The sequence below is a fragment of the Drosophila bipectinata genome, chromosome 2L, assembly GCF_030179905.1.
Source record: "Drosophila bipectinata strain 14024-0381.07 chromosome 2L, DbipHiC1v2, whole genome shotgun sequence".
Classification (NCBI taxonomy): Eukaryota; Metazoa; Arthropoda; class Insecta; order Diptera; family Drosophilidae; genus Drosophila; species Drosophila bipectinata.
Window position 1 is genome coordinate 6,092,784 of NC_091736.1, and position 27,319 is coordinate 6,120,102.

General features: G+C 39.2%; 1 protein-coding gene and 1 long non-coding RNA gene across 4 annotated transcripts in view; one reads left to right on the plus strand and one right to left on the minus strand.

The window, feature by feature from the left end:
* Pvf3 (PDGF- and VEGF-related factor 3) overlaps positions 1–27,319 on the plus strand; it is a 60,053-nt gene that overhangs the window by 21,693 nt on the left and 11,041 nt on the right. The window contains exons 1-2 of one of the 2 annotated variants that reach the window (XM_017233432.3): positions 3,942–4,573; positions 17,010–17,051. The exons of the other annotated variant lie outside the window; for it this stretch is intronic. Of the exons in view, the coding sequence (XP_017088921.2) occupies positions 4,019–4,573; positions 17,010–17,051 (597 nt within the window). The 5' untranslated portion in view covers positions 3,942–4,018. Of the gene's footprint in view, positions 1–3,941; positions 4,574–17,009; positions 17,052–27,319 lie in introns of those variants that run through there. 2 annotated transcript variants of the gene reach the window in all.
* LOC138925710 (uncharacterized) lies at positions 18,815–19,952 on the minus strand. Of its 2 annotated transcripts, none has more exons than XR_011441912.1 (5): positions 19,843–19,952; positions 19,685–19,736; positions 19,534–19,621; positions 19,389–19,480; positions 18,815–19,327 (listed from the first exon to the last, which is right to left on the minus strand). It is a non-coding gene; the product is annotated as an uncharacterized lncRNA (long non-coding RNA). The 2 variants fall into 2 exon arrangements; XR_011441911.1 differs by having other exon boundaries at positions 18,818–19,327; positions 19,389–19,483; positions 19,843–19,949.

Consider the following 27,319-nt stretch of genomic DNA (forward strand, 5'->3'; position numbering starts at 1 on the left):
TTTCCTTGGATGCATTTTCCGTTGAAAATTGTTGCAGCTTCCTGGGAAGCGAGCACCGTGAACCGAGAACTTGGGAGCTCGTTAAAAATACCTCCCCTCCCTTGGAAGATGCATCTCCCTGCCGCTTTTATCTACACACACCTTTCACCTTTCCAACTGGCGTTCTTCTGCCTTGGTCTTGGCCATCGATAAGCCACCATTCGGAATGGCAAGGGGCGTGGCAGCTGAACTGTGAGATTTATGCAAATTCTTCGTCATGCTGACAATCGATTGACTTGCATTGTGAAAGCAAGAATGATCTATGTGAGGCAATTTTTGAAGAGCTTCTATTTCATGCTACATTTTTCATGGGCAATGGTGTTTGAAATAGTTGCAGCTTTAGCTTTTATACCAGAGCTCTAACAATGAACCAACTTTATGGTAGTGGAAGTCAGGCACTGACCTTTGACTATACGAACTTTCTGGTGGACCTCCGAAACAAAAACCCCACGACAAACAGATGTCACTTGATGATGACAAATATTTGAATGCTGGCTGACTGGAAGTCTGCCCTCTCTGTCATTGTCTAGCAGTCTGTCTCTATCCCAGGGGGCAACCGGAAATTGCTCTGCTCTTTAAATGGGGTTAGGCAGCACCCTTTTTTTTTGACTTTGTTTTTCTGTTTCTGGTTAGGGTTTGTTGTCACTTTGGCCTTGGGCCCCGGGCAGTCAGTCTTATCTTAAGTCAATTTGCCTTTCCCCTCGTCATCCGAGGACTAAGCGGTTTAGGGCATTGAAAAGTTTTAACCCTCCATAGTGAGAGGACTGGAGGGGGGTTAAAGTCATAGATCTGCATTGTTCGTGGGTTAAACACTAAATGCTTTAAATAATTGCCAGGAAATGGCTGTCAGAAAGTGGAACCTACACCGCCACACACATAGCAGTTAGCAGGGGATGGTCTTGGTTCGATGTCGATTGAGCCATTTCCTTTTCAGTTTCAGCTTCTGTGGTATATCCTGTGATATCCAGTCATCATCCTGGTTCTGCCCCGCTCCCGTTCCCCTATCAATTTCAAATTTGATTTTTATGATTTCGCTGGCGTCTCATTTCTCATTCGGTTTTTTCTCGTTTGCGGTCTCATTTGCATTTTGTATTGAATTCGATTTCATTTCTTTTGGCAGCTGCTGCCTCTGCAATTTCCACCTCCTCTGGTCTTGGGAAAATCGAATGGCAACTTAGCCAAATTGAATGCGGCAGCAAAGAAAAAAAAAAAAAGAATAAAAGTAAATAAAAATCGAAGCTGTAAGACAAGTGAAACAAAAGCAAAAATGCCTAATGCCAAGGGCAATGTGGAAAACCACCGACTGAAGCAGCTTAATACGCTCTCAATGGAAAAATGATTTTGCTATAAATACAGCTCACCACCGATCCATTACACAATGGTATAGTATCCACAGCTAATGGAACTGGCTCCCGTTCCCTTGGCCCTTTTCGCCTTTTATTCAGCCCGTTAGCTGCCTGTCTGCCTTTCTGCCTGTCTACGTGGATTCATTTTAATTAGCGGCCAGTACAGAACAGAACAGAACAGAAATTAAATGAATATGCAGTTGGCGCCTTGTCGTGAGAAAAAACGGCTCCAGGGCCAGACAAAATACCAAAACAAACAGAGGGGGAAATGGAGAAAGCTGGACCAAAAGGATGCGACTATAATGATACTCTCTAGAAGGGGGTTACTCCTTTAAAATTACACCCTACTCCCTAATTTTAATATCTCCATGAGAGGGTATTCTGTAATATTATTTTTTATACTTTTAAAAACAATCAATTAAATAAATAAACACCAACAAGCTCTCTGCTTTCACCACACGATTTTCCGCTAGAGAATCTGCTCCTGGTGGATAAGGGGGTGTGGCCTCCTCGCCTGGGTGGCCTCTGCCGGTGTGTTGTTGCTGCTGGCACCGCTGCTGTATGTGCAACATAATAATTTGTAAACATTTATCAATTATGCAGCAACAGCAGGAGCGGCAGCAATAACAGCAATGCCACCTTGCCCCGCTGAACCACCCCACCTCCTCACATCCCCCCTCGCTGTGGAGCTCTGCTAGCCGCGGCCAACTGGCCACATAAATTTCCACGCTAGTCGCCATCGCCACTCAGTGGGGGGCATCCTCTTCTTTCGGAGAGATTACACTTGGGGAAAAGTTTTTACTATTTGAGTCTTAAAATCAAAAGTTACATAGGTGTTTACACAAGTGAGAAGTGTAATTCTCTCAGTGTACCAGTGGCCAGCCCATTCCAGGGGCGTTTTTCGGCTTTGACTTTGGCGGTTTTCTGGCCTGGGCGTTGATTCGTCCGACCAAACGTGCAATTAAGTGCAAGTGGGCAACACCTCATCATGATCCCATGCTGATCTTTTTCCTGGGAGGGAATATTCCAGGGCCGGTGGACAGCTGGGCAGGTGGATTCTGATGCGTGCCAGCTTGGCCTAGCCATGCCCTTGTGGAGTTCATCAATCATCCTGCCGGCCCACTGGCTGACAACAATTAGCGCAGTTGCAGTGGAAAGCAAACACTGCAAGGCGTCAGCACAAGCATCAACGTGACCGAGTCCTAATCCCTGGAATCTGCCAAAGCGGCAGGTGCCAAATGTGTCGCCCCAAAGGTGCCGAGGTGGCGAGATAACCTGCCGAGATAATAACACAAATTCCTTTGAAGTGTCTTGCGTACCACAACCGTGGAGAGCCTAAAATCTGATGAACTAATTAGGGCCAAAGATATTTAATACCATTTACTTAGCTTAAAACACAAAAATTCCTTAACTCTATGGAGTCTCTAAAGAAGGCATTAAACCAGGTGCACCTTACCTTTAATTTATAGATTATTGCCATTTAATGGCAGCACCTACTTTGTGGAGCAATTTCACTATCCGAACTAGATCAAAAGCGCACTGCGAAAAGCCATTAAACAGTTCGATTTCCCGCTGTTAGGGAGTGTTAATTTTTTAAGAGGAAAAGCCCCGATGCAGAGCTATTGAATTAGTTGAACAAACAATCAAAAAATGCAATTGGCGGGCCTGGAAAATGCAATGTGTAGAAATGAGGGCAACATGTTGCTGACATGGCGGTTGATGAACTCAGCAACATGCTGCTTGCATTGCCATGTGCGCGCCGCCGCTCTCTTTCTGACTCTTTGGAGGCTCTCTTAACTCGAATTTTCCACTCCCAAGGTTTGTTTATGTTGCTTCGGGTCAGCTGTTGTCTGTTTACATTCCACAAGCCAAGCGGCAAGATAAAAATGTTGCTAATGTAATCCCTGAGAAGTTTTCCAACAATGCGAGTACAATTTTATCAATAAAATATAAAAATGTTATATTTTTTATATAAAAAAAAAAAAAGGAAAAAAGGAAATATCGATATTTAAAGGAAATATCGAAATATATATAGCTTTGCAACATTTGCTGCCCACGACTTGTGGATCGTCGCTAGCAAGCGGCTAGATGTCAGTTGTCGTTGGCTTTTCAAGTGACTCAGACGTCTCTGTATCTGTGTATCTTCAAGTGGATCTGTATCTACATCCGTTAGTGCGTGAATATCTGCGGTTGTGAAATTCTTAGCTCGTTGTGTGTTCCAAACAATATTTTAAGCTCCAAAAAACTACACACTGACAGACTACTTGGCATTTGGCAATCAATTTTTTGTCTAGCCGATTTCCTATCCGTCCGGCTGTCTGTCAGTCTATTCTTTTGGCCTCCAATTAAAGCCAAATAATTTACAAAGCGGTTTTTTCATTCACGAAATATCTGTTGTGCGTGCGTGGCACAGTTTGCTTCGTTTGGATTATGATTTATGCCCCTCTTGTCGCATTAACACAGACCGCAAAATGTTGAGAAAAATCTTTAAAAATCTGTGTAAATCTTAAGATATTTCTCAGCTGCCATATGTTGGATATTTTTTAAGTAAAACATAGAAAAATTACACAAAAAAAAGGGGAGCACTCGAAATAGTGTCAGGCAATTAATTAGAAAAAACGCGCCTGAACAAAATGCAGTTAAAGAGTTTGTGGCTAGCCTTGATTTTGGCCAACTCTCTGTGGCAGCCAGCCAACGCTAATGACCATCAACTGGCCAGGAATGCCTGGCTGGAGGAGGCCGACTCGGAAGAGGAGGTGTTGCCGGGGCAACGCCTGTCTGATGACTTGAGCGGAGAACGTGATAAAAGTTCAGAACTGCATCTGAGACACGAGCAGCAACATCTGATGGCGTGGGAGCTGAAGCTGCAACAGAATCTGCAACAGCATCTCCTGGCAACACCACTGCCGATGCGTCATCATCAGCATAAATCTCAAGCCATGTCCAAGAAGCTCCGCAAGAAAGCCATTAAAAGAAGCCAGAGCCAACTTCAGTATAACGAATACCATAACGACGATCTCGAGTTGCACACCATGGAGGAGGGGCAGCACTCTCCTGTCGAATGGCTGCAAATCGAAATTGCCCATCGGCGGAAGAAGGAGCAACATCAGAGGCAAAGGCAGATGCAACTGCAACGACAACCGGCAACAGCAACAGAATCAAATGCCGCCAAATCGGAGGATAATGATGTGAGTGACTCCTTGGAGATTCCATTTAACGGGTTCTTTAAAAAATGCAGGAAATGTTTTTGTTTCACCTAATTGAAAGATTGCACCAAGCCTTTCTGGAAGTATCTATACCTCAAGCATACTTCAATAAGAAACCCATTTAATTGTCAAATACTTTACATTGCAATAACTCTACTCTATATAAATCTCAATTGAATCTGAACAATTACCCATAGCAATTAATAATATCAAAATACAACAAAAGTTCGGGCTAATCGGCTCGATGGGATCTCGAAAATGGAACGTGCCGGGAGCGGCACAATTAAAACAAATTAATTTGTATGCCGAGTGGCAATTTCTGCGGGCAAATCGGACAAAAAACAAGAAATTTAAAAAAACAAACAAAAAGGGTGAGGAGCCGGTATTGAGGTTCTCCAATCAAAATGAAAAAGAAAGTGGAAAATGCAGAGGGTTTTGCAAAATCTGATTTAAAGAGCATAGAAAAAAATGGGTATTACAAATTCTAGACAAACCTCTATAATGTCAAGCTGTCTGGAACTGTCGGAGAACTGATTTATTGAATTAAGCAAAAATGAAATTATGCAGGCAAATGGCATAGCCAATCAGAAAAATAAATCGGTTGTATACTATTGTTTAATTAAGCTTGAACATATATACTATAATAGCTAGATTGATCTCGAAACTTGAAGCTTACATTTCATTTAAAGTGGAATGTTTGTTTGATTCCAATTAGCCTTAATTAATGATAATAGAATTCAAAGTTTTTTTATTGTATAGAATTCTTTAAAGATATGCAATTGTGTTCCAGATCAACTCCATTAAGCTAATACTTTAATGATCAATTTTCCTAAACCTCTAAATTATTAGCATAATATTTATTTTATTAGGGTGTATATTTTGGTATTACTAGGCCATATTCTAGGCATTTCCTCTGCTGTTTTTTTAACGATCTGCCAACTCACATTTGGGGCATAAACAATTATTGGATCTAATTATACAATCGAGTGTGGGATCACTTTTATCTTGTATTTGTTGCACTTTATCGAATTCTCGCCCAATTATTGACACTGCACTTATGTAGAATTCTCCCCTCGCTATGTTCTCCTTTCTTTATTTTCTATTTTCTTTTTATTTTAGGGTCTACCCACCCACTTGCAGCACCCCTTTTATTTGGCGCCTTTGGAAAGCATCTAGCAGTCGATTTTATTTGCTTTTCAAATCGATTCCCAACACTTTCACTTCGCCTCTAACCTATTCCTGTCTCTTTCCCCTCTAGTGAGGTTGTCTCTGTCTTGGGCAATGTCTTCCTCAAGTTCCCTTGTGCTTTTCCACGCTTTTCCTGCAACTTTTGCAATCAGTCTATTAGCTCGAATTCGTTCTGCTTCGCTGCTACACTCAGAAGCAAACACACACACACAATAGTGGGGTATACCGCCCACCCACTCTACATACACTCCACCCCCTGTGGGGGGGAACCACTTCAAACATTTTGGCGCGAGTAAACAAACGCAGCTGCTGCAAGATGTGGAGGGGAAAATTGGAGGCACTGCCTCTTGCACATTCAATTAATTCAAAGCATTCAAACAATTAAACATTTGTGGCTTCATTGACTTGGCACACGCTCTTCTCCCCACTAACTCCCCTCTATATAGCCACGCCCCCTGTTTGCCAAATGCAGGCGGCAATCAACTCGGCTACCGCCCCCCACCACTACCACTTCTTTTTGACCCAATTTTCACATCAAATTAGTGCAGCTAATTTTTAATGATGATTTTTCTGGGTTCAGCCACTTTACAAGGCATTTTTCATAATTCCCACTGCCGGCAGTGCCAGTGGCTCTTTCTCTGTAATATTTTATTTTTAGCAATTTGATGATGTGGTCATCCCCTTTCCAACTCAAAAATAAAAAAAAACAAAAACACTTTTTAGGCGTTGTGTGAGCCGACAAATGCAATTGAAAATCAGGAAAGGGGAAATTCTATTTATTTTTTTTTGTGGAAAAGCAAAACTTTTTTATGAAGTGGAAAATGTAAAAATGAGGGATTTACCTTTCCTCTATAAAGTTTTTTCCTATTTTATTTTCGGGCTAAAATGAAGAGAACTACCAGAAACCCACTTATTCCCTTGCGCCATGCGTTCTAACTCATTTGCACCTAATTGTCAGGCAAAATGGTAATCCAAGATAGCTGAAAAAACCCCAAAAATATTCCCTTACCAAAAGCGACAAGGAAATAAAAATGAAATAAAACAAGTGATTTAGTATTTTCCTGATTTCCATATTATCTGCTAGAACGTAACACTATCTACCATCTTTTTTTTTGAGATGCTATCTATTTTCTTTTTAGCTGAAAAATCCCCCTTGGTGGTGAAAAGCAAAACCCCCCTCCAGTTGTTGACTTAATCTGCATTTTGTTAGCATTGCGCGGTTTTTACATTTTTATTTAGCTGGTCAGCAAAATGGATCACAAAAAAATAAAAACAAGAACACGTTAGGAAAACGAGGGAAAATTTGCATGGCTAGAGATTCTTGCTTCAAGAATTTTTTCCCCATGGCTTAAAGTGAAATTGTTGGAAAGAAAATATGTAAAGTGTTAAAGAAAAGTTAGATAAAGCTTATAAAATTTTTGGAGACTTGAATAACAATGAACTAAACTATAATTTTCACAAAAATACTTCTAGAATAAAACCGTTATAGATATAAGCATCTCTTAAATATTTAATTAATTTTTAGAAAGTCCTTTATCCTTTGTCTTGTTTATTTCATTAATTTAAATGAATTTGGGAAAATATAATCCATTTTAGCAAACCCCATTCATTTCATAGCATCGTCCATCATCTTTTCAGGATGAAAAGTTCTCGCACTGCTCTCCCCTTGCCTTCTGGTATCCTTTTGTGGCCCTGCTAATTCTTTGTCACCTTAAACACAACAAAGAAGACCCTTTCTCCTGCATTTCTGTCCACTTTTTTGTCAGCATACTGGCTTTTGTTAACTAGTCGCCTTGTTTTTTGCGGCGCCTTCCTTTTTCTTCCACCCCCAGACCCGATTTTCCGAAACACATTCCGTTGTACCCGGCTGTCCAGCATTTCACCAACTAAACAATGCCGCCCCCCGCCCCACCCACTGGTTGTACGCAATTTACCCCCATTTCTCCTTTTTTTCCTCCACTGGACTGGCATTATTTTCCACGCGCTGCTTTTCGCACAGGTTTTTCCTCTGCAGCCGTTTTCCTCATTTATGCAGCCTGCTTTGCAGTCCAAACAAAATTTTTCTTATTTCACAGCCACGTTTTTTTTTCATTCCGACGGTTTTTTGGTTGGTTCTTTGCCCAATTTTAGTGTTAGCATTGTAAATTGCATTTGTTTTTCGTTCTCATGCCGGTCTTTTAATTTTTTCCCCCTTTTTTGATCTTGTTTTTTTTGTATGCTTATAAAAGGAATCTGCATATCTATACCCGGTACTTTTGAAGTATATTATTTTTCTTTTTTAGAAGATTAGGTCTTATCTAGCCTACCTAGCTTATATTTAATGTAGAAGTATCGGGTATCATATAGTTTTTTAACAAAAGCTCAACTTTTTAAACCACAAATATAGGACTAAAAAGTATATTTTTAGAAGAACTTTTGATATTAAAGGGTACGTATGATACCCATTATAAAAATATGTTAAATTATACTATTTACATTATGTCATCATCTCGTTTGTATCCTTTCATGGCTGTTGTCCTGCCCGCTTATTTTCGCGTCTACTCTTTATTCCATTCTGGTTATCCTTGCCCCTTCTGGTGTCCCTTGTGTCGCTTTAAGCGTTTTTATTACCCGCAATTTGCGCATTTTCACTTTTAGTTTTAATTAACTAAAAATTTGTGCGACAGCCAACCCCCACATCCAGCCCCATCCAGTCATCCTTGCCCCCAAATAATTCGCCTGAGGCCTTGTGGCAACTTACGAGCCACTCCCCCTTTTGAGCCACCCTCCGGCTACGACTTTTCATTCTTTTCCTTTGCTGGTTTTCCATTTTCCTTGTTTCGTGCTTGGCATGAACAGAATTTAATTTTTATTTAGCATTTTTTATACTTGCTCGCCTATTTTATTTGCTGTCATCGTTTTTTATTTGAGCTGTTTTTGCCTCCCAATTGTGGGCTTGCTTTTGCATATAATTTGTGTTTATGTTTTCCACACAATTTTATGCTTTATTCTGTTGGTTTATTTTTGACTCGGTTTTTTGGGTTCTGTGTAATTTTTTGAGGTTTTCTCACAATTTTAATAATTTGCCGACTGAAGCCTTCCTTTTCATTAAAAGAAAAGAAACTAAGACCTCTGTGGTCTTGATTTTATTTGCTTGTACAGGAGTCGGTACTTGAAGGTTTCTCATGTTTTTCTAAATAATTTGTTTATTTTACTTTCATAAATATTTGAAAAGAATAATAAGCAAGAGTCCTGCTTAGCCTGCCCTCCTACCTCGTATTCCTTTTCGTTTCGGGTATCTTATAGTATGGACCTTTATCATCTGTAGGTATAGGATTCTACTTTATTTTAATATTCCTTTTATATTATTTTAATAAATATTTCACCAAAGCAAGGCTCTTAGTTTTAACTGGTTCTTGCAATTTCCGACTTTCATGGATATTCTTTCCAAAAAATGTTGGTTTCTATCAAATATCTATACTTTGTACTGCCGGTTGTCGGCTTGTGGCTTTAATTAAACTCAAACTTGGTAGGAGAACCACAACAACAGGGAATAACTAAAGCCATAGCCCCATCCCTGCGGCTATTGTTCTGCAAACTAATTAAACATTGAAACAGCTCGAACCCCTTAGCCTGGAATCTACTATCCCTTTATGTTCTGTGCCACTATTAATTTGTTTTAAATCGTTTTCTGTTCTTGTATTTTGTGTTTTATTTTTTGTTCGGCTCTGCTTTCTTCTACTCCAATTTCTTTTGGTTTTACGGTGATTAATGGATGTACCCCCAATCGGAGGTAACTTCATTTTGATTGCCTTGTCGAATTTGACCGGCACCACCGCTGGCACATCATTTGTTTTGAGATGTTTTGTTTTGTTTTGTCGGCAAAACAATACAATTGGCTTTTCAATTTTCCTCAACTTGGCACCCATCACAAGAAATAATACATAAACTTTTTTCACTCTTCTTGGCCGGATTGGGCCATTAATCAAGTTGGAGTTGCCTCAAAATTGTTGGCCCTTTCGGCTGTGTGGTCTTGTCGTTTGCAGCTTGCTTTTCCCCAACTGCCTTTTTTAACTTTCTTTATGGGTCGCCCCCTATCAATTGATTTGTGTTTACACATCTAACATCATCAGAAATTGTTCAGCAAAGGGTGGCATTAATTGTAAATATTTTTTTTTTTTTTTGTTTAAACACTGTTTTGTGCGGTGACATCAGATAATGAGATTTCAAAATTGAAGAAGATTAATTTTGTAAATATTTTTGAATTGAGGATAGGGGTTTTTCAGGTTTGAATAATTGGGTGTCTTGAAATACTATACATTCTTTATCAAATAAATATCTTAAAAGAACTTTACATTTATTATCACTTCCTTGTTTACAAACTTTTCCCTTCTGGTTTGTTTAGATAGCATAACAAGAAAATATGAATATACATTTGTTTACCTCTGGCTTTGATTGCCACCTTGAAATTATTCCTGATGCATCGACTCGAGTTCAATGCCCCAAGGTCCGGTCCAGCCCCTTTCTTTATTTTCCATTCGAATGCATTTACATTTACTGCGGCATCTGTGTGCCAAGTGCAAGTGGCACTTTTTACTTGCAATAAACACTTGTGCCTTGTGCTGAGCTTCTACTTCTAGGTTCTACTAGCATTTCTCACTCCAACAAGTATAAACAAAGCAATTTACCGTCGACTGAATAAACAAAGGGCAGAGCCCAGAAAATCCGACATGTAATCGAAAATCCCAAAAAACACAAAAATCAAAGATATTTTTCCGACTTTTCTTCCACTTCAATGGGAAGCTAGGGAGTAAAAACTTTATTCAGAATATAGAAGGAGAAAAAAAATCCATTAAATATGCCTAACTGACGATTGCTGTTCGAATGTTCCGTCCGAGTGCGAATGTCTCAATCGCAGTCCATGGGCAAAAGTTAATGAAGCCCAACAATGCGCATGTTGAGCAACCAAATGAAGCCAATCGAAGAACGAAACATCGTTCATCTCGAAGGGTCCTGCTTTTTTTCGATTGAGGGGACAAATTCCAGAGAAAGAATGGAAAAAATTCAAGAAATTTCTTTGCTGATTTGCAAATTGCAGAAAAGGTAACTGACTTGGAAGGGAATATTATTAATGGGATTAGGCCTCTTGCAAGCCGATTAGGAACAATGAATCAGAAGAATATTCCGGAGGGTTTTCAATTTAAAAATAAAAATCCGAATAATGAATAATTTATAAAAGCTGAAAGAAAGGTACTTTTCGTTCAAAATAATCATATTCCTTTGTTATTATTTCTATATTTATCCTTCTAACCACAGCTCCTTTTGTTTATTAATCAAACACCGTGAACATTTCCAGGAATCTCTGGTATTTTAGATTTGTGGTTAATATTTTATCATCCGTCTTTTACCTTCGACTTGGGCCAACAATGTACTGACACGTTGACCTTTTCATTGAATCTGGTTATTGAAATTCTGGAGAAATTTAATTGACTACCGAAATGAGACAGAAACGTAAAATGAATATTGGAAGCCCTCGTCAAATTTTTGGGTGACATAAACTGATTGGATATGCGGGCAGTTGGATGGGAAATGCGCATAGATACAGATACACAGATTTACAGATTCAAATACAGCTACAAAATATAATAGAAGAAGGCCGGCAGCCATTCAGTGCTTGCATCCGAGAGATAGATACATAGATACATTCAGCTTGGGGAAATTGCCAAGTCCACACGCACTGACTCATTCACTCATTCAGTCCCTCTGTTACTCAGTCATTCATTTCAACAGTCGGGCACTTAGTCAACCACACACAATGTTGCTGCCTTCTAACGAAGGCGAAACATAAAATGTATGTATCTACCATCGAAGATACTATCTGCCAGATACTAGTACTTTCGCATGCAACGCACAGCTAACTGCATTTATGTCAGAGTTTTATGTGTAAGCTGGATAAAGTGAACCAGAACCGACGCTTCATAGAGATCATGATCACAAAGTTGATGACTAACTGACAGCCCGTTGATGGGTGGCCTCTCCTTCTGACTTCTTACGTCTGGTATCTGTCAGATAAACTTGTTATTCCCCCACTGTTTGTGGCTTTTTGCTCTTGGCACTTGGCGGGGTTGTGTTTTTAATTTTCAGCCTAATTAAATCATTTGGCCAAGGCATCTTTTACTCGCGTCTCTTACCACTTGCTCTGCAAATAAATTACCATGCCAGCCAGGGTTCATTGAGTCATATTTTGGCCAAAATTTATGACAGCTACGCTTTTGACTTGGGCTAAGTAGAACCAGCCATAAATTTGGTGCAGACTTTAGAGTGCCACGAGCAGGTTGAGTTCAGCTTGAAGTTCGCGGCCAGAATCGGCAAAGTTGTTGAGTGGATTTTGTTGAGTAACTCATAAATGTCATGGAAACTTCATAAACTTTAGAATATATTAGGTGCAAATTTCATGAAATATCTATGGGAATCTTAGAATCAAAACCGTTGCCGTTTGGTCATAAAGATTTTAATTCGATTCCCATAAACTTTCCCTTTTTGAAACTCGATTATTAGCCCTATTCTATCAATTATGATTTCCCAAATCCAAATCGGTTTATATCTCTATCAAATTTCCTATCTCTGGAGATCTGAGATCTCTGACCTATTTTGCCCCGCCCAACCCATAAAAAACCATTTATAATTCCTAAACTATTACTTATCTAATAAACGGTCATAAAAACCTTCACTTTCGAGTCAAACGATCAAACATAAAAAAATTATTCACTTATGATGGAAAATGTCAACTAGTGCCCTTTGGGTCACAAAGTGAAAATTATTTTTATTATCGTCAGTAAAATATAATTATTCCTGGCCATTAAACCCGAAGCTGGCCAAGATTAGTTTGACTTTTTTGTGGCGTGTGCGTCTGCGTGTGTTTTCCATGACGATGATGGTCAGCCACAAATTGCTTAATTGGGTTCGAAAGGGGCAGAACCGAGCGGGGGGCATACCGAGAGGTATGTGGCATGGGAGTGCCATGAAGTATATGTAGCTACCGTGAGCCATCAAATGCTGACAGCTTAGAGTGTGTCACACACGCAGTGTCTTCGAACAAATTATAGACGCCGCTCGTAACTCAAACGCCCTGCCGCCCCTGGTTGAAGAGGTTCCCCTTCTTTTGACCCTGTTGCATGCCTCGGATGGAAATCCCCGCTGCCATCTCATAAGCACTTCCCTCGTGTTCTGTATGCTTTCGAGGCGCCACTTTAATGTGCACTTGAAAGAAATTTAACAAAAAATAAATAATAATGTCTGGGAAACATCTCTAAGAATGTCTACCAAACTTACCCAAGCCTGTAAAAAATTGCTTATCTTTTTTCTTTAAGCTAGATAGATTTTTCTCAGTGTAAAAAAAACTGAAAAGTGCATTTGACATGAACCAAGTGCATGTCTCCAGCCCTCTAATTGATCAAAGGAGTGGCGGAGTGGAGTGAAATGATATCGTGTAGACGAGAGGTCAGAGTTCGTGCTTCGGTTTATGGTTTCCAGTGACGAGTGTCCATCTGTGTGGAGGTCACACGCTGGGCAGTTCAACTTGGTTAGGTTCCCATGTGGGACACGAACTGGAATTTCATTGAATTTTGATATGATAATTGTGGGTTATGAAAATTATGGAGCACGTTGGCATGTTGGGGTTACAGCAGCTAATAGTATAATAGTAGAGGAGGAATTCTAATGTTGTTGATCTGAAAGATAACCAAACTTTACCTTCAATAGTCTAAACTCTAAAACGAAAACAACAGCAAGGCAAAACAACAACCTTAAGAGATTTTTAAGACCCCAACTGCCTTGTTACTTTGGTTACGCTCCCAGCTTTCAGGGCATTTAAGGGGATTTCCAACCAAAGACCCTTCGGACAAAGAAAAAAATAAACAATGGCTGAGAAAAAAAGTGCCACATGCAGCACTTGTAACTAACTCAAGTTGGACACAAGTATTTACAATCAATGTGAGTGGAAACGAAATCGAAATCGAACTTCGAGTGGGCACTGGAGAAGTTATGCACTCGTCAGATACATTTTGAAATGGATTCGAAAAGAAATAGAAATCAAAAGTGGGCGTTGCTAATTAGTATTTATCCGTTTGACCTTCTGTTTTGGGAGGGAAAAACGAAACGAGATTTATTGTCATGAATTGGAAATATTCAATAAATTATGGGGTTATTCACAAAGAGAAAGAGGGTGTTTTCCCCTTCATTTGAATGGATAAGTCTTTGTTTGCTAATCGGGATTTAAATTGATTCGATTAGTGAAAAAGCTCTATGAAGGGCCTTGAAAAATTCTTTAGTTTTGAAAGCATCTTCTTCAACACCTCGGTAGTTTGTACCTTATTTCATTTTGATTGAGACTTGAACATTGATTCAACTAGATTTCCGCTCAGCTGCCACTCTGATTCACTTTTACTTCACTCAGGATTTCTTTTCAAGCGTATCCTGGAAATTGTCGAGTGCATCAACAATTCCCAGCATGATTCTTGTTTGTTGTACAGTTGTGTACACAGTGACTAAGTCAAGTTCGCAAAAAAAAGTGAAAAAGTGAAAAAAAAAAATACAAAAAATTGAGGAAAGAAAAAACTTGTTCAAGCTGTGCCATTGACAAGTACAGAATGCAACGTGCAATGACAACAAGAACATAAAAAGTATCAAGTGCTCTGTCGAACCGTTGAACTTCTGCCACGCCCCCGTCCCGCCACTCGAATGACTACTACCAGACCAGAGTGATTCGAGCGGCTGTATTTGATGGCTAAAAGAGAGGGACAGGGCACTCAGATTCCGCAACCGACGACAGAGAGGGAAAATGCAGACCCGAAAGAGACAGACTGAATGCCATTAAAGTGATCTACGAGCTTGTTGAAGTTGCCAATATTGCAAGCGTAAATAAAGATTGTTGGTCAGCACAATATAAATTATAACCACACTCTTAATGGATATAAAAAGAGAAGTAAATAAAAAATGCTTTAGAGATCTAGGCTTAAAAATTTTGAAACTCCAGCTTACACAGATAATCCAAAATAATGATAATAATATTACCATACAAAATAACTAATTATATTTTGATTATTAATACATTCCATTATTCCTAATCGCTTTCCCAAACACCAGCAATTAGCTGCAATCTCATTTGCATTTCCCCATCGAACTTTTTTCACCCACTTTCCGGTCCAAAAGCTTATCAGAATCGTATATAAAATCATCACGCTGAACAAAAAAAATACAAAAAGAGACATCGTTTACTCACTGGCGACGCCTTCGAAAAATTATGTCATAAATTCACAAAATTATGACATGAAATTGTTTAAAAAAAATAAACGAAGGGAAAAAAATTCTACCGAAACGAACAGCGGAGGAAAAAATTCATTATCAATTACGCCACTTAATTATTTTTATTGGAGCATAAAATGCTCCATTTCTCGGTTATGGGACACTGGGTGCGCTTTTTCCTGTCTCACTCTTTCCGTGTCGCCCTTTCTCATTCTTTTCACTCCATTTGTCGCACATGTGTCAATGAAGTGCTAATTGTCGCGTGGCGCAGAAAGAAAGGGACTTAAATCTATTTCTGTTTCTCTAGAGAAAAGCCTGGAGAAAAACCCCGGGAATATAATCACATAATCGCTTCGACACTTTTGCATAATTTATGGAGTGCACTGTGGGGATTGGCTGTGTCAGTCATAAAAAAAAATTGTAGGCGTTACCCAGCACGCACTTTCTAAACGAAGTTTGAATATTTTATGGAAGCGTTACTTAATAGCAGTTGACACCAATGCCTTCCAAATTGAATAATTGGGGGGGATACAAAAAGGCTAAAAAATTTTGACAAGAATAAATCAAGTTGGCGAAAAAAATCTCCAAAAAGCAATTAGCCAATTCAACTAGTTTTATATGTGTTTCTATTGGCCAATTGTCTGGGTTTTTGTTTGTCATTTTTTTTGCCAGCTGCTTCGCGATTTTCTGGGCAATTAAAAACCATTTAGCAGGCCAGAAAAGCCAACTAAAGGAAAAACCAAGCTGGAAAATTGGAGCGACATGTGTTGCTGGCGTTTTTCCACTTTTTTCTGCTATTTTTTTCTGCTGATTGAAAACAATTTGAAATGTTCATAGCGGCAATCTTTTCATGGCTCTAATTAAATTAAGGCAAGTCTGCTGCCATGGCCACCCACAGTTGAAGCGTTTTTTAATCTTCGGCACCTCAATAATTTTCTATTTTTTTTTTTGCTTTACTTAGAAATTGGCAGATTAAATGCAACAATTTGTTGTCGGGTTGGAATTGTTGGCGTGAAAGTTGCAACAAAGCAACAATGTAAACGTGGCTTGATAGGCCTGGGAAGCCTTTTGCCGTTTTAATATTATACATTACATTAACTTGCCAATTAAGTGCCATTTCACTTGTCATAAGACTGAAATCCATACATTGTTCGCAACGATCGTTCGTGCAACATACATAGTTGTTGCAGGCAGCAGGCAGAATGGCAACATGGCAGCATGTTTTTAGTTGGTTTTTCGGTCGATGATTGATGACTCGTTTTCCACTGGAGGCCGACACTTGAATGCTAAACACTTGAATGACTCAACAAGTTGCAGACGCACCACTGGAGCTGCCTCCGAAAGAGTTGGGGCACACCCACACGGTAGTTGCTGTATGGTTTCAGCAATGTTTGCATATGAGCTGATTATGATTATAGGGGGATTTGCCACACAATCATAAAAAATTCGAGAAAAGTTTCAAGTAAAGTTTGCCAAGTCAGGAGCAGAAAAGCAAACACTAAAGTTTTGTGCAACAAAAGATTATCCTCAAAGATTGTTGGCAAAAGTTGAGTTGTAATGGAAATAAATGATACGAGTTTACGGCATTAATGGTCCTCTTCAATTGGAAAGTAAAAGATACTTGATTTGGGTGTGATATTAACACAAATATTTTACTCTATATTTCTATTCCTAATTCCTATTTTGTACACCCAAGTACTTGGGAACTTTTTGCATTACTGGGGCAAACGGTAGAATACTATTTTGTGCAGGGATTTAACTACTGGCAGTAACTATTTTTATACTCAGCCATACTCGTAAAAAGTTGGCCCCACACATTAGCAAGTGGCAGAAGTTGCAGAACTTCGACTTAGACAATTGCAACTTTGTTGTTAGCCGCCCACGGGCGAAACTTCCTCTCTGTTGCAACTGCAATAATTATTTAACCCCTACCTCTTTTTCGTTGCAGGTAAGAAAAGCTGGCAAGACATTAGAAGACAATGATGGCCATGTAAGTACGCCACCGCCGTAAAAACCACCCACATTGTGTGGTTCCGTCAAGCCACAGATGAGGCGGAAATAATAGTGAAGCTGCTAGTATTGTAAGAGTAATATGAAGGCTTTTTCTCACGAAATCTATGGAAATGGGAAATGTTCTGACCCGAAAACTCCTTTTGAGGAGTAACCGCCAAACACTCCTTTTTCGGTTCTCCGTCAATGGAACCACACTAAAAACCACTCCTGACAATTGCGGCACTTCCGTTGCATTGAACTTGCCATATTGTACATACGCCCCCATGTTCGTGGCGCTCCAATATATATATTATAAACTATATAGTATGTGCATATTGTGTCGTAAATGCATCTGTTGTGCTCCGGGGCCCGGGTGGATGACCTGCAAACGATCCCAAGTTCCAAGCCGAGCCACACAAACAATTACAATAGGCGTCTTGCTTAACGATCGTGACCAATTTGTTGGTCAACCATCAACAACACTCGGCTTCCTCCATTTCCCCGATCTCGATCGCGATCACGGATCTCCGGCCTCCAGCTGCATCTCTCGACTTCAGTAGTCGTTTTGCAAATATTTACACTTTGAATAGAGAACGAATCTCCCCCCCTTTACCTATTTGTTCTCGGCTGAATGGGGCCCCCCTTCATCCGCTCCTGTCATCGAGTGTGTCGCACCCACAAGAGACCTGTCCATCAATTCGATGTGCGCTGTCTGTGCTTTGAATATTCAATTAAAAAACTGGCGTCGACTGCCATGCAAAATCATCGAAGAATTGAGTTAAAACAATAATACTCTAACCAAACTAAAGCAAAAAAAATTAAGGGGAATATTTCATTTAGAATTGATGCCCAATGAGACCCATCACAAGCGCTCTTTTAAGGTACTTGACATCTCCTTTGAGAAACTAAAAAACAGCACAATACCCCTCCGTTTTAGAGTATAGATCTGCGTCCAATTCATTACCATATATAGCTCTTGGCGCTGAAAAAGAAAACGTGACTTGTCTGGCTCCCGTCTGCCGGCAAATCGAACTAAAATAGAAAATAGCAAAAAGCAATTCAGACATTTGCCACGAACTTAGTTTAATTGAAACGTTGAGCCGCGAACTTGACGCTGATTTGACTTGTGAATGTCTGCGGGCCTTATATCCTAGAATTACTAACATTACTTACCCTGTGACCTACATCCATTCATTTTCCGGATGGCCCAAAAAAAATGGTATTGTTAAGAGGGAGATACAGCCCCCACCACGGTGGCTATGTTTCGCCAAAAAATTTATGACTTTCATTTGTGTTTTTCTGGCACAAATCACGAATGCTCCGCAACGACACCCGCAGCAAATAAAATAAATTGAAATGTGGGTCAATGTTTGTGTTGTTGTGGCCTTTTGTTTTTCCAAAAGGGAGTGACCCAAATGACCCGAAAACCAACCACACAGTAAGCATAGATGACATAAATATACCATTTTCAGTCTGGCTAAAAAAAAACACCCTAAAGTGGATAACGTAACCAGATTTTACCGGATCTATGCAAATCAATTTGTGTATTCAAAATATTTTCGTACAATTGCCCAAATCAATTAATGCCGCGCAAAACCTCGTAAATGCCATCTATTGTTTGAACAAAATTCTGCTGTCCTCTGCCATTTTAAATTAATGCAAACATTTGTTCTACAAACATAAATTAACAACTTTACATGACTGTGTGGCAGATTTAATTGCTGCCAGAAAGGATTTTTAATTACTAAACCGAATTTTTTCCTTTCTGACATTATTTTTGCTGAGTTTAACAATCGGTTGATGTGGGAAAATTGATTTTGTTTACAAATATATTGGTATTGTTTGCAGATGACTTGTTGAGGGCTCCGAATCACAGCAGGTTTGTAGCCTTTACGGCGGGGACTTCAGCTTTATGCGAATTTACGACGAGCCCCTAATAATTCATTCAACCGATCTTCCGATTCGATGTCTATTAGACCCGATAAAATCGCTGATTTGAACTGGTCGAAACAGCCACGGAATCGGAAGATCAGCTGACTGAATTATGAAGAGTCCCTCGTAAATTCGCATGCCGGTGAAACCAGCGACATTAGATGTTGCTCGGTGTCTCGTATTTAATAGGGTCCTAGGTTACAGTTGAAATCAAAATAACACCTTACACTTGAAATCGATGAATTGGATTTCAAATCGTAGTTTAAGCTCTCTGGCCTCGATCAGTTTTTATCGATAGCGCCCCGATCCATCCTTTGAGACCGAGTTTTTCTTCTCATCAGACTGCACATTGAATATCAATTAAAAATTACTTTTGATTTCGTAATATTTAATCAGTACTTACTACATCTCTTAATTTGGCCTCATTTGGCCTAAGATCTCTTTGTCACAGAAAAAAGCCTGTGGCCTTAAAACAGAAACGTATAGCCGTAGGGCCTACTATAGAATTTGGTTTTATTATTTTTTTGTTACATTAAATCAGTACTTACCATTTTTTTTTAAGTTTGGCCTCCGTTTGGCATCTAACCAAGGTTTATTAATGTCATTTCACCTTAAGTTTTTATCCAGCTTCTCAGACTGCACAGGGTTTAAAAAATATAAAAATTTCTTTTGATTCCTTGATGTTTAGTCCACACTTACCAATGTCTTATAGTTTGATCTTCATTTTTGCTAATGCCAGGTCCAAAAAAATCTAAAAAGAATAATAGAAAAAATATTTATAATTTTTCCCCTCTTATTCTATTGACTGTATTTTGACTGTGTATTTTTCACTTTTAATAATTTTCACTTTATCTTACTTTTTATTTTTTCCGAACCATATTTTAGGACCTCTCACTCCGAGGTGTGTGTTGATTCTGAATATTGTACATCCCAATTGAGACCAACTAAATTTATTTTTCACAAAAATATTGTCATAGACTACTTGTTAAAAAATTTATCAACTCACTTTCTTTACCAAGTCATGTCTTATTTTTGAAGAAATCGAAGATATGCCACTCTAAAGTAAGAGTTGTTGGCTTAAAATTTGGGTTTAAGGTCACAATGATTTTATTTCATGATTCCATTAAACATTTATATTTTGGCACTCCTTTAACTTCTCCCGAACTACGATTAAATGTATCCGTATCATCTTAAGTAATTAGATTTGTGAGCACGCACGATTCTACCTGCTCTTGTTTCTAGACAAGATTTCCCCCAGATTTTCCTCGCTCTCGCCGCAGTTCATTAGTCTCCATTAGAGAAGGAAAGGCGGCAACTACAATTGAGGAAAAGCGGCAAAGGGGGAAAACCCAAAAGACATAGTGGTGGGGGAAGGTGAGAACTAGGGGGGGCCTGCATTTCCACCGAGCAGCAGATAATTGTAAGCCACAGTCTCCGGGGCTATTCAATTACAAGCAGCAAACATCTCCCATGAAAAGCGAAGGAAAAGGGTAACACCCAGTCAGGAAAACTCAAAGAACATTTCCCGGGCAAACCTCAGAAAGAGTTCAAAGTGCAGGCGCTGCGAGAAAACAAAAAAAAAAAATAAATAATCAAGAGACATTGCACTTGTTCAACGGGTTTAATGAACGATAAACTAGTGATATATCTCCCCTTTTCAAATTTATTTTTCTCAAGAGGTAAAGGAAAAATTCCGCCCTTGATAAGAAATATTCAAGAAGTCTTAAGTTTGGTTGACAATAATTAGGGAAATAATGTAAAATTCAGAGATGCTGTCAAAATTTATACGATAATCGTTCGTCAATTGAAAGTTTTCGGCTGCCAACGAAATGACTTAACCGAAAAGAAGCTCGAGTCTTTAAATCAAGAGGCAGGGAAAATATATTAAGACTCACAAAGATAAGCATGAAAGCAAGTCAATGAACCATAAATCCAAAATCCAAGCCAATTGATTTTGACTTTGGCTCGCAGAATTCTTGAGAAACTTTCACAGGGCCCAGAAAGTCTTTTGAAAATGTTAATGTTGCTCTTTGAATCGTGAATCTTAAGCCCTTCAACATCATTTATTCAGGGGACCGGGTGTCTGTCTGGTTCTCTCGATAAAAAATTGTGAAAAACGAAGGGAATTATATTCAACACGAAGTAAATCAATAAATTGCAATGTCTCAAAGTGGGGGATAATAATCCAGAGCAAGCTGGTAAAATACTCCATAAACTGGCATTAAATATGCATGCCAAACACTTAGGGATATATCATTTATGTAAGCGGACGTAAAACAGGACCCACAGTCAGTTCAAAAAGCAACCTCTCACCACCAGAGATGTGTAAAATGAGAAAAAAATGTATATATGGAGAAAAAAAAAAGAACCTCAACCAAGAACCTTGCGTGTGAGGACATCGTTTCGAGGAATCGCACAAAAATGAAATATGATTTAATGTGTGAGTGGAACCTTTGAAATGAGCAAGCACACACAACGAGTTTTCGCTTGAATCATAATGAAGAATTTAATTGATGTAAAGAGGATGTTAAATTGATTGAAGAAATTCCGAGAAGTGTGTCCGACTGACAGCTTTTGAAAGCGAATGGCCACAAGAATTTAAAGGAAAAATTATGAAATTTAAGAAAGCATATTATCATTTGGAACCGTAACTATCTGAATTCCATGGGTATAATTTACAAAGATCCTCCACTTTGAGTTCATTCACAGCATTCCAATTCATTTTGATTACTCAGTTGAACAAACAACTCATTGAAATTATTTCTTGAGAGCGATTTCTTTGAGTTCGCTGTTCTCCAATCGACTTGTTTCTTTTGCCTTCTTAGCCCTTTGGAACTTATTCAAGACTTTACTTTATTTTATTTTTTGTATTTTATTTTTACCCCAGAGCAACTTGGCCATCAAGCTGAACGAATTTATTTATTTTCAATCAATGCTGCAGTTTCTGCAGTTGCACAGCAAGTCGCCTGCCTCTGTGTTTCCCTCGGCCCCTTGTTTTTTAATCCAAACATATCAATGGAGAGCAACTTTGTCGCCTCGTTTTGCCACTTTTGAAAGGAGTGGGTTTTCGAGGGGGTGCTCCCCCTGGTAGGAGCGGACTTGGGGCCACGGAAGGTTGTTTGGCGAGGAGCGCGTGCCGCTTGGAATATTTATGAGCTGCGTCCATCGCCTGGACAAGCGTCTTTGGCCATCAACTGACGGAAATCAATGTTGACCCACTTGGGGTTCAGGAAAGACGAAAGACGGAAAAAAACAGCACAGACTTGAAAATGGGATCGGGAAACTGAAGACGTCAGACCAAGCGAGGCCAGGCCAACCCCCTTCAGGCCACCCTCTTAAGTGAAAGTCAACTGCAGAAATTAATTTCCCAGCCAGTCATTAATATTAAGTTTGGCTGGCAACCCAAAAAAGGTCATAATGACTCCGAGTCGCAATTTAAATTGGAGACAACTGTAGCACCTTCATGGATTTTTATTCATTTTATTTTCTCTCCTTTTTTTTAATTACTGTCACTTTTTACACAACAAAAAACAAGGAATTTGAAACGAGAGGCTCTGGCTGATTTTACTTTTTTTTAATCAAATGGCACACTTATTTCCGCTTCCGCTCTAATTTATGTCTTTTTTTGCTTAGCTGGTTTTTCATTTTTCTGCAGAAAGTGTTTACAATACTTGTTTAATTTTTGGCCAAAAGCCAAATAACCCTTTTGGCCATGTGATTTATTAAAGCAAATTATTGGCTAAAAAGATATATGTAGGCATGTGGTTAGGAAAGGTGATAGTTTGTTAGCCCTAAAGGATTTTTGAATACTCTACATTAAATTTACTTAACTTACTACTTTTATTTGTTATAAAATTAGTTTAAGAATTTTACTATTTTTTCATTAAAATTACTTTTTTGTTTAGTAAGATGTAGGTTATATGTTCTTCAAAATAATAAATTTATTCAATCATTATTCCTAATCACAATCTTTACTAAAATAATGTAAATAAATTATTACCTATAATCAAGTATTTTTCTATAAACAAAAATCGTTTTTTGAAACTCTATAAGACTTTTTAATTCCAGAGATATACCCTATTCTTTTCACACACAAACAAAACTATAAGCAACGAACATAAACTATTTTATCGCCTTTGGCATTTGGCTTTGGTTGCTTCTGTGGCATGTATTTGCGCCTTTTTTTGTTGCAGTTATTGCTGTTGCTGCAACAGTATACCACCACCCTCTTTGTAACCATTCTGGCCCACTTTTTGCCATTCTGGATATCCGTTGCAATCGATAGCCTGGAAATTTATGGTCACTATTGCCTTACTAAATGAATTTATGGCCAGCGTTTAGCGCCGGAGTTTGGCTTGCTGGAGAGCTCCAGTTGCGTTGCACTAATAATAAGTATGCGTAACCCAATACTCCCGCCCCTGCCACGCCCACTAATCCGCAGAAAGTTGGCAACACTGAAAATTCATTTTCGGTTTTTCGTCGCTCCTCTTTTCTCTCCGCCCCTCTATGTTTGTGGCTTTTTGGGGCAATGGGACTTTTCTGCCACTGCCACTGACTGGGACGAAACTTTTTCCGGTTCCTGTTTTTAGCCCAAAAGCAGACTTTAAACTTTGGCCCTCCATCCCTCCCAACAGCCGCTCACTTTTTTGGCTCCACACCTAACTTTTTCACTTCCACATCCTTGGCGTTGCAGTTTTAAATTTGTTTTGCAAGCCGTTCATAAATTTTACACTTTTTGGCTGCTGTTCTGTGGTGGGCATATGAGTCCTCCTGCCTCTGCCCTCTTGGTGTGTCCTGCCAGACAAAAAAAAAAGAAACGTAGCCCCAGGACATGTCCAGGTCGAAATTTTTCGCCGGCCCAGGCCCAGATGGCAAGCAAGTTGGCAAGTATTTCTGTGGTTTTATCTCCATGCAAAGTAAAGTTTTGGCGCTCGCTGTGGTTTTTTTGCACAGCTTTGAATTGCAAAATAGTTGGCTCCACTAGACAGGGGGTCAAACGAGACAGTTGAGCAGCAAAGGGGTTAGGGCACACTGCAGAAGGATGGATGGAGGCCACGCCTTTGTGGGGGGCTTGTTGCCCGGGATTGTTGAGGCTTTCTTTGCACAACAAAAATCCTGGCTAATTAATGAGAGTTTCAAGTGTTGTCTGGTTAAGTAGACTGCGGTTTTTTGAGTAGTTCTTCAACTGCCTGGGATTTTTGTGGTTTTTTGCACAAAACTACATTTTTGTTTTAATATTTTAAAAGTTCTTACTTAAAAGACTTTGAAAGCTCGGCTTTAAATCAGGTTTTTAGTGTATTGCAGATCACATTTCAAGTCTCTATAGTTTCCATTTCAAACGAACTCATCGATTGACAGCTGCCAGAAGCCAGTCGTCCTGACTCTTTCACTCTTCGCACTACCTGTCTCTTTCAGGTTTCTGGTTTTTTTTTTGCCCATTAGCCTGCCGAAAACAAACAATTCTGACAGAATGGCAGATAGACAGCAAGTGAAAGTTCGCAAACGGACAGATATCTTCATTGTCTTCATATCGGAATGATTGCCTTTATACCAACACTCCGCCCCTATATCCTCCCACTATCCGTCCTTGTTGGATTATATTGTGGGCGTGATTGGGGTGGGGTCAGCATGTGGGTTGCCATGGTGGAGGGTCGGCTTGCAGGTCAGTAACAAACCCATGGCTAGGTGCGCCAAAGTTAATTCGAACAAGGCAAAATGAGGGTAAAGGGTAGGGGACCCAGAACACCAACTGCATTGTAATGCAGGTTGATGTCCAACAAAGGGACGACCTTGTTGTTGCAACTGCAGCTGACATGCTGGGGCAACCTGATGGGAAGACAGGTACTGTAATGCCCCCCGACAGGGCTGCAGTCTTTCGATGATACCCCCTGCCCACAGAACGCCCACACATGTGTGGGCGTGGTCACCATTACACAAGCTTAATGAAGGCAGGAAAAAATAAAGCAAACTGAAACAGAGACAGGCTTTAAATACTCTATGTTTTAAATTTTAAAGCATTCTTTTCGCAAAATATATTTTTTAAAGCCTTATTTAATATTAAAAGTATTGTAATAACTATTTCCGTTTGAATCGTATGCTGATGTTCTCTTAAAAGTGTTTAATATAAAAACAAATAAAAAGAAATTCATACGAAAGGATATGCCATCAGAATATATATCTCCCTTCAGGGCCATAACCCCGCTAACGATTCAACGCCTCTCGAAAAAGATTCCGGAAAAGCTGAAACTGTTAAAGGTTGCCATCGTTTAGTGGGCTTAACATTTATAATTCATTAGTTGCTGGCCTTTAAGGACTTAAAGCTGTTTTATTTTTTCCTTTTGCACTTTCGCCTTTTTGGATTTCAATATTTTCTTTTCTTTTTTTTTGTTTTCCGTTGTTGGCTCTGCTGAATGAAAAATAAGGCACCTGGGAAATTTGGGTAAATGCTGGGGCAGGCTCAACATAAATAATGTTAACTTCTCATATATAGCCCCTCCTTGTATAAAGCAAATTACAGGTGAACTGAGTGTGTGCTTGTTAAAGGAAATGTGAGAAATGTTTTAATTAAATTATAAATGCCTGAGAAAGCCACAAAGTGATTGAAGCTCAAAGATCTTAATTCAGGAACAATGTTTCCAAGACATTTAATTAGAATGAGACACTATCTATTGTTAAATCTAAAATAAATGTAGATATGTATGTAAGATAATTGTTGGCCATTTAATTTATTCCACACAGCATTTTATATTTGGGGGGAATATTTATGGTGGCACGCCGGGAGGAAAGAATTGCCACAAAACATGTTTCCAAATAGCTGCCAAATGCACATTAACCGCACCAAACTTGGCCACCAACTGAGCCGCATATTTTAGCCACACACACACACCGACACTATGGGAAAGAGACAGCAGTTCCTGGTCCAAAAGAGACAGAAACATTGGGTTAGAAAGAGAAATAGACAACGAGGGGCAGTGAGATTGCAACTAAAGCTGGAGAAAATATGTGCATTCATAATAAAAATTTATGAGCCCAGCCTCAAAAGAAAAGTTGGCAAAAGTTTCGTGCAAAAGAAAAGAGCAAGAGAACTAGATGGCCAGCGAAAGAGACGGGTATAGCCAAAACAGACAGATAGAAGTTGAGCAAATTGCTTTGTAAAAACATCAACTTCATTGCCATTATAAAGTTCAACAAATACAATTTATGTGCAACAAGATGCATCTAGGCAGGTCGCAGCAGGTAACAATACACAGAAAGAGACAGGTGAATCTGAACCCGATGAGAGACAGAGACGGGTAGCTGAATATGATGAGTAAACAACAATTACCCCAACGAACCAAAACATTTCCCTCTGCATTGTTGTGGGTGCATTCGGAATTTGAATTTTTCACTTTTCTCTGCTACCCTGCCTCGAACAAAAAACTTTTCAATGCGAAACTTTTTCTTTCTCCTACCAATCTCACATATATTATGTATTTTTTTTTTATATCTGACAAAAACTTTTATTCGCTTTTTCTATGCAAATAAATTTTTGAACAATTCCTCGCGTCACACGCGGCGTATGCGCAATTTAACATGAACACCCCTGAAAGTATGCAGCGCCAAGCGGAGCGGAGCAAAACATTTCAAACATTTTTTTCAAAATCACATCAAAAGGCTGGCAGAATTTTCATTTAGCTAGCCATTATTCCTATGGTTGCCCGTCGAGTCAATTTTGCATGCAGCTAATAAATAAAAAACATTCCAACAAGAATATGATATCAAGGATACTTGGCGAGTATTTCACATTTTTCATTATTCACAGGGCACTGAAAGAAAGATTTTATAGAAAATATATTGTAAAATAAACTCTACTTAGTCTACAGAAAATATATAAGATTAAAAAAGACAAAATATTTATCTGAAGCTTTGTTAACATCTTCTTAAATCAAAAGAAACTAAAACTTCCTTAAAATGTATTTATTTTTTAAACAGAATTTATTGCCATATTTACGAAAGCTTATTAACCAGCATATTTAATATATAACTAACTACTCACCAATGTCTTGAATACGATTTAAAATAATTCCATATTTCCTGAGCTAAGGACCCCAGAACCCTCCGCCATCCATCAAGTGGCAGCAGACGGAACCCGCCAGACAGGAGTGGCCTGGGAAAAAAGGGAGAGCAACCTCCAGAGAGGCTGCAATATTTCAGCTCTCAACGCGACAGCCAAGTGTCTATGGGTGGGGTGTAGCCATGGACCTATGGATGGGGGAGCCACTGGGAAAGCACTCTTCCAGGGACGTTTGAGTTTTTAATAAGCAGCCAGGACGGCGTCAAATGCCAGAAGTTTGA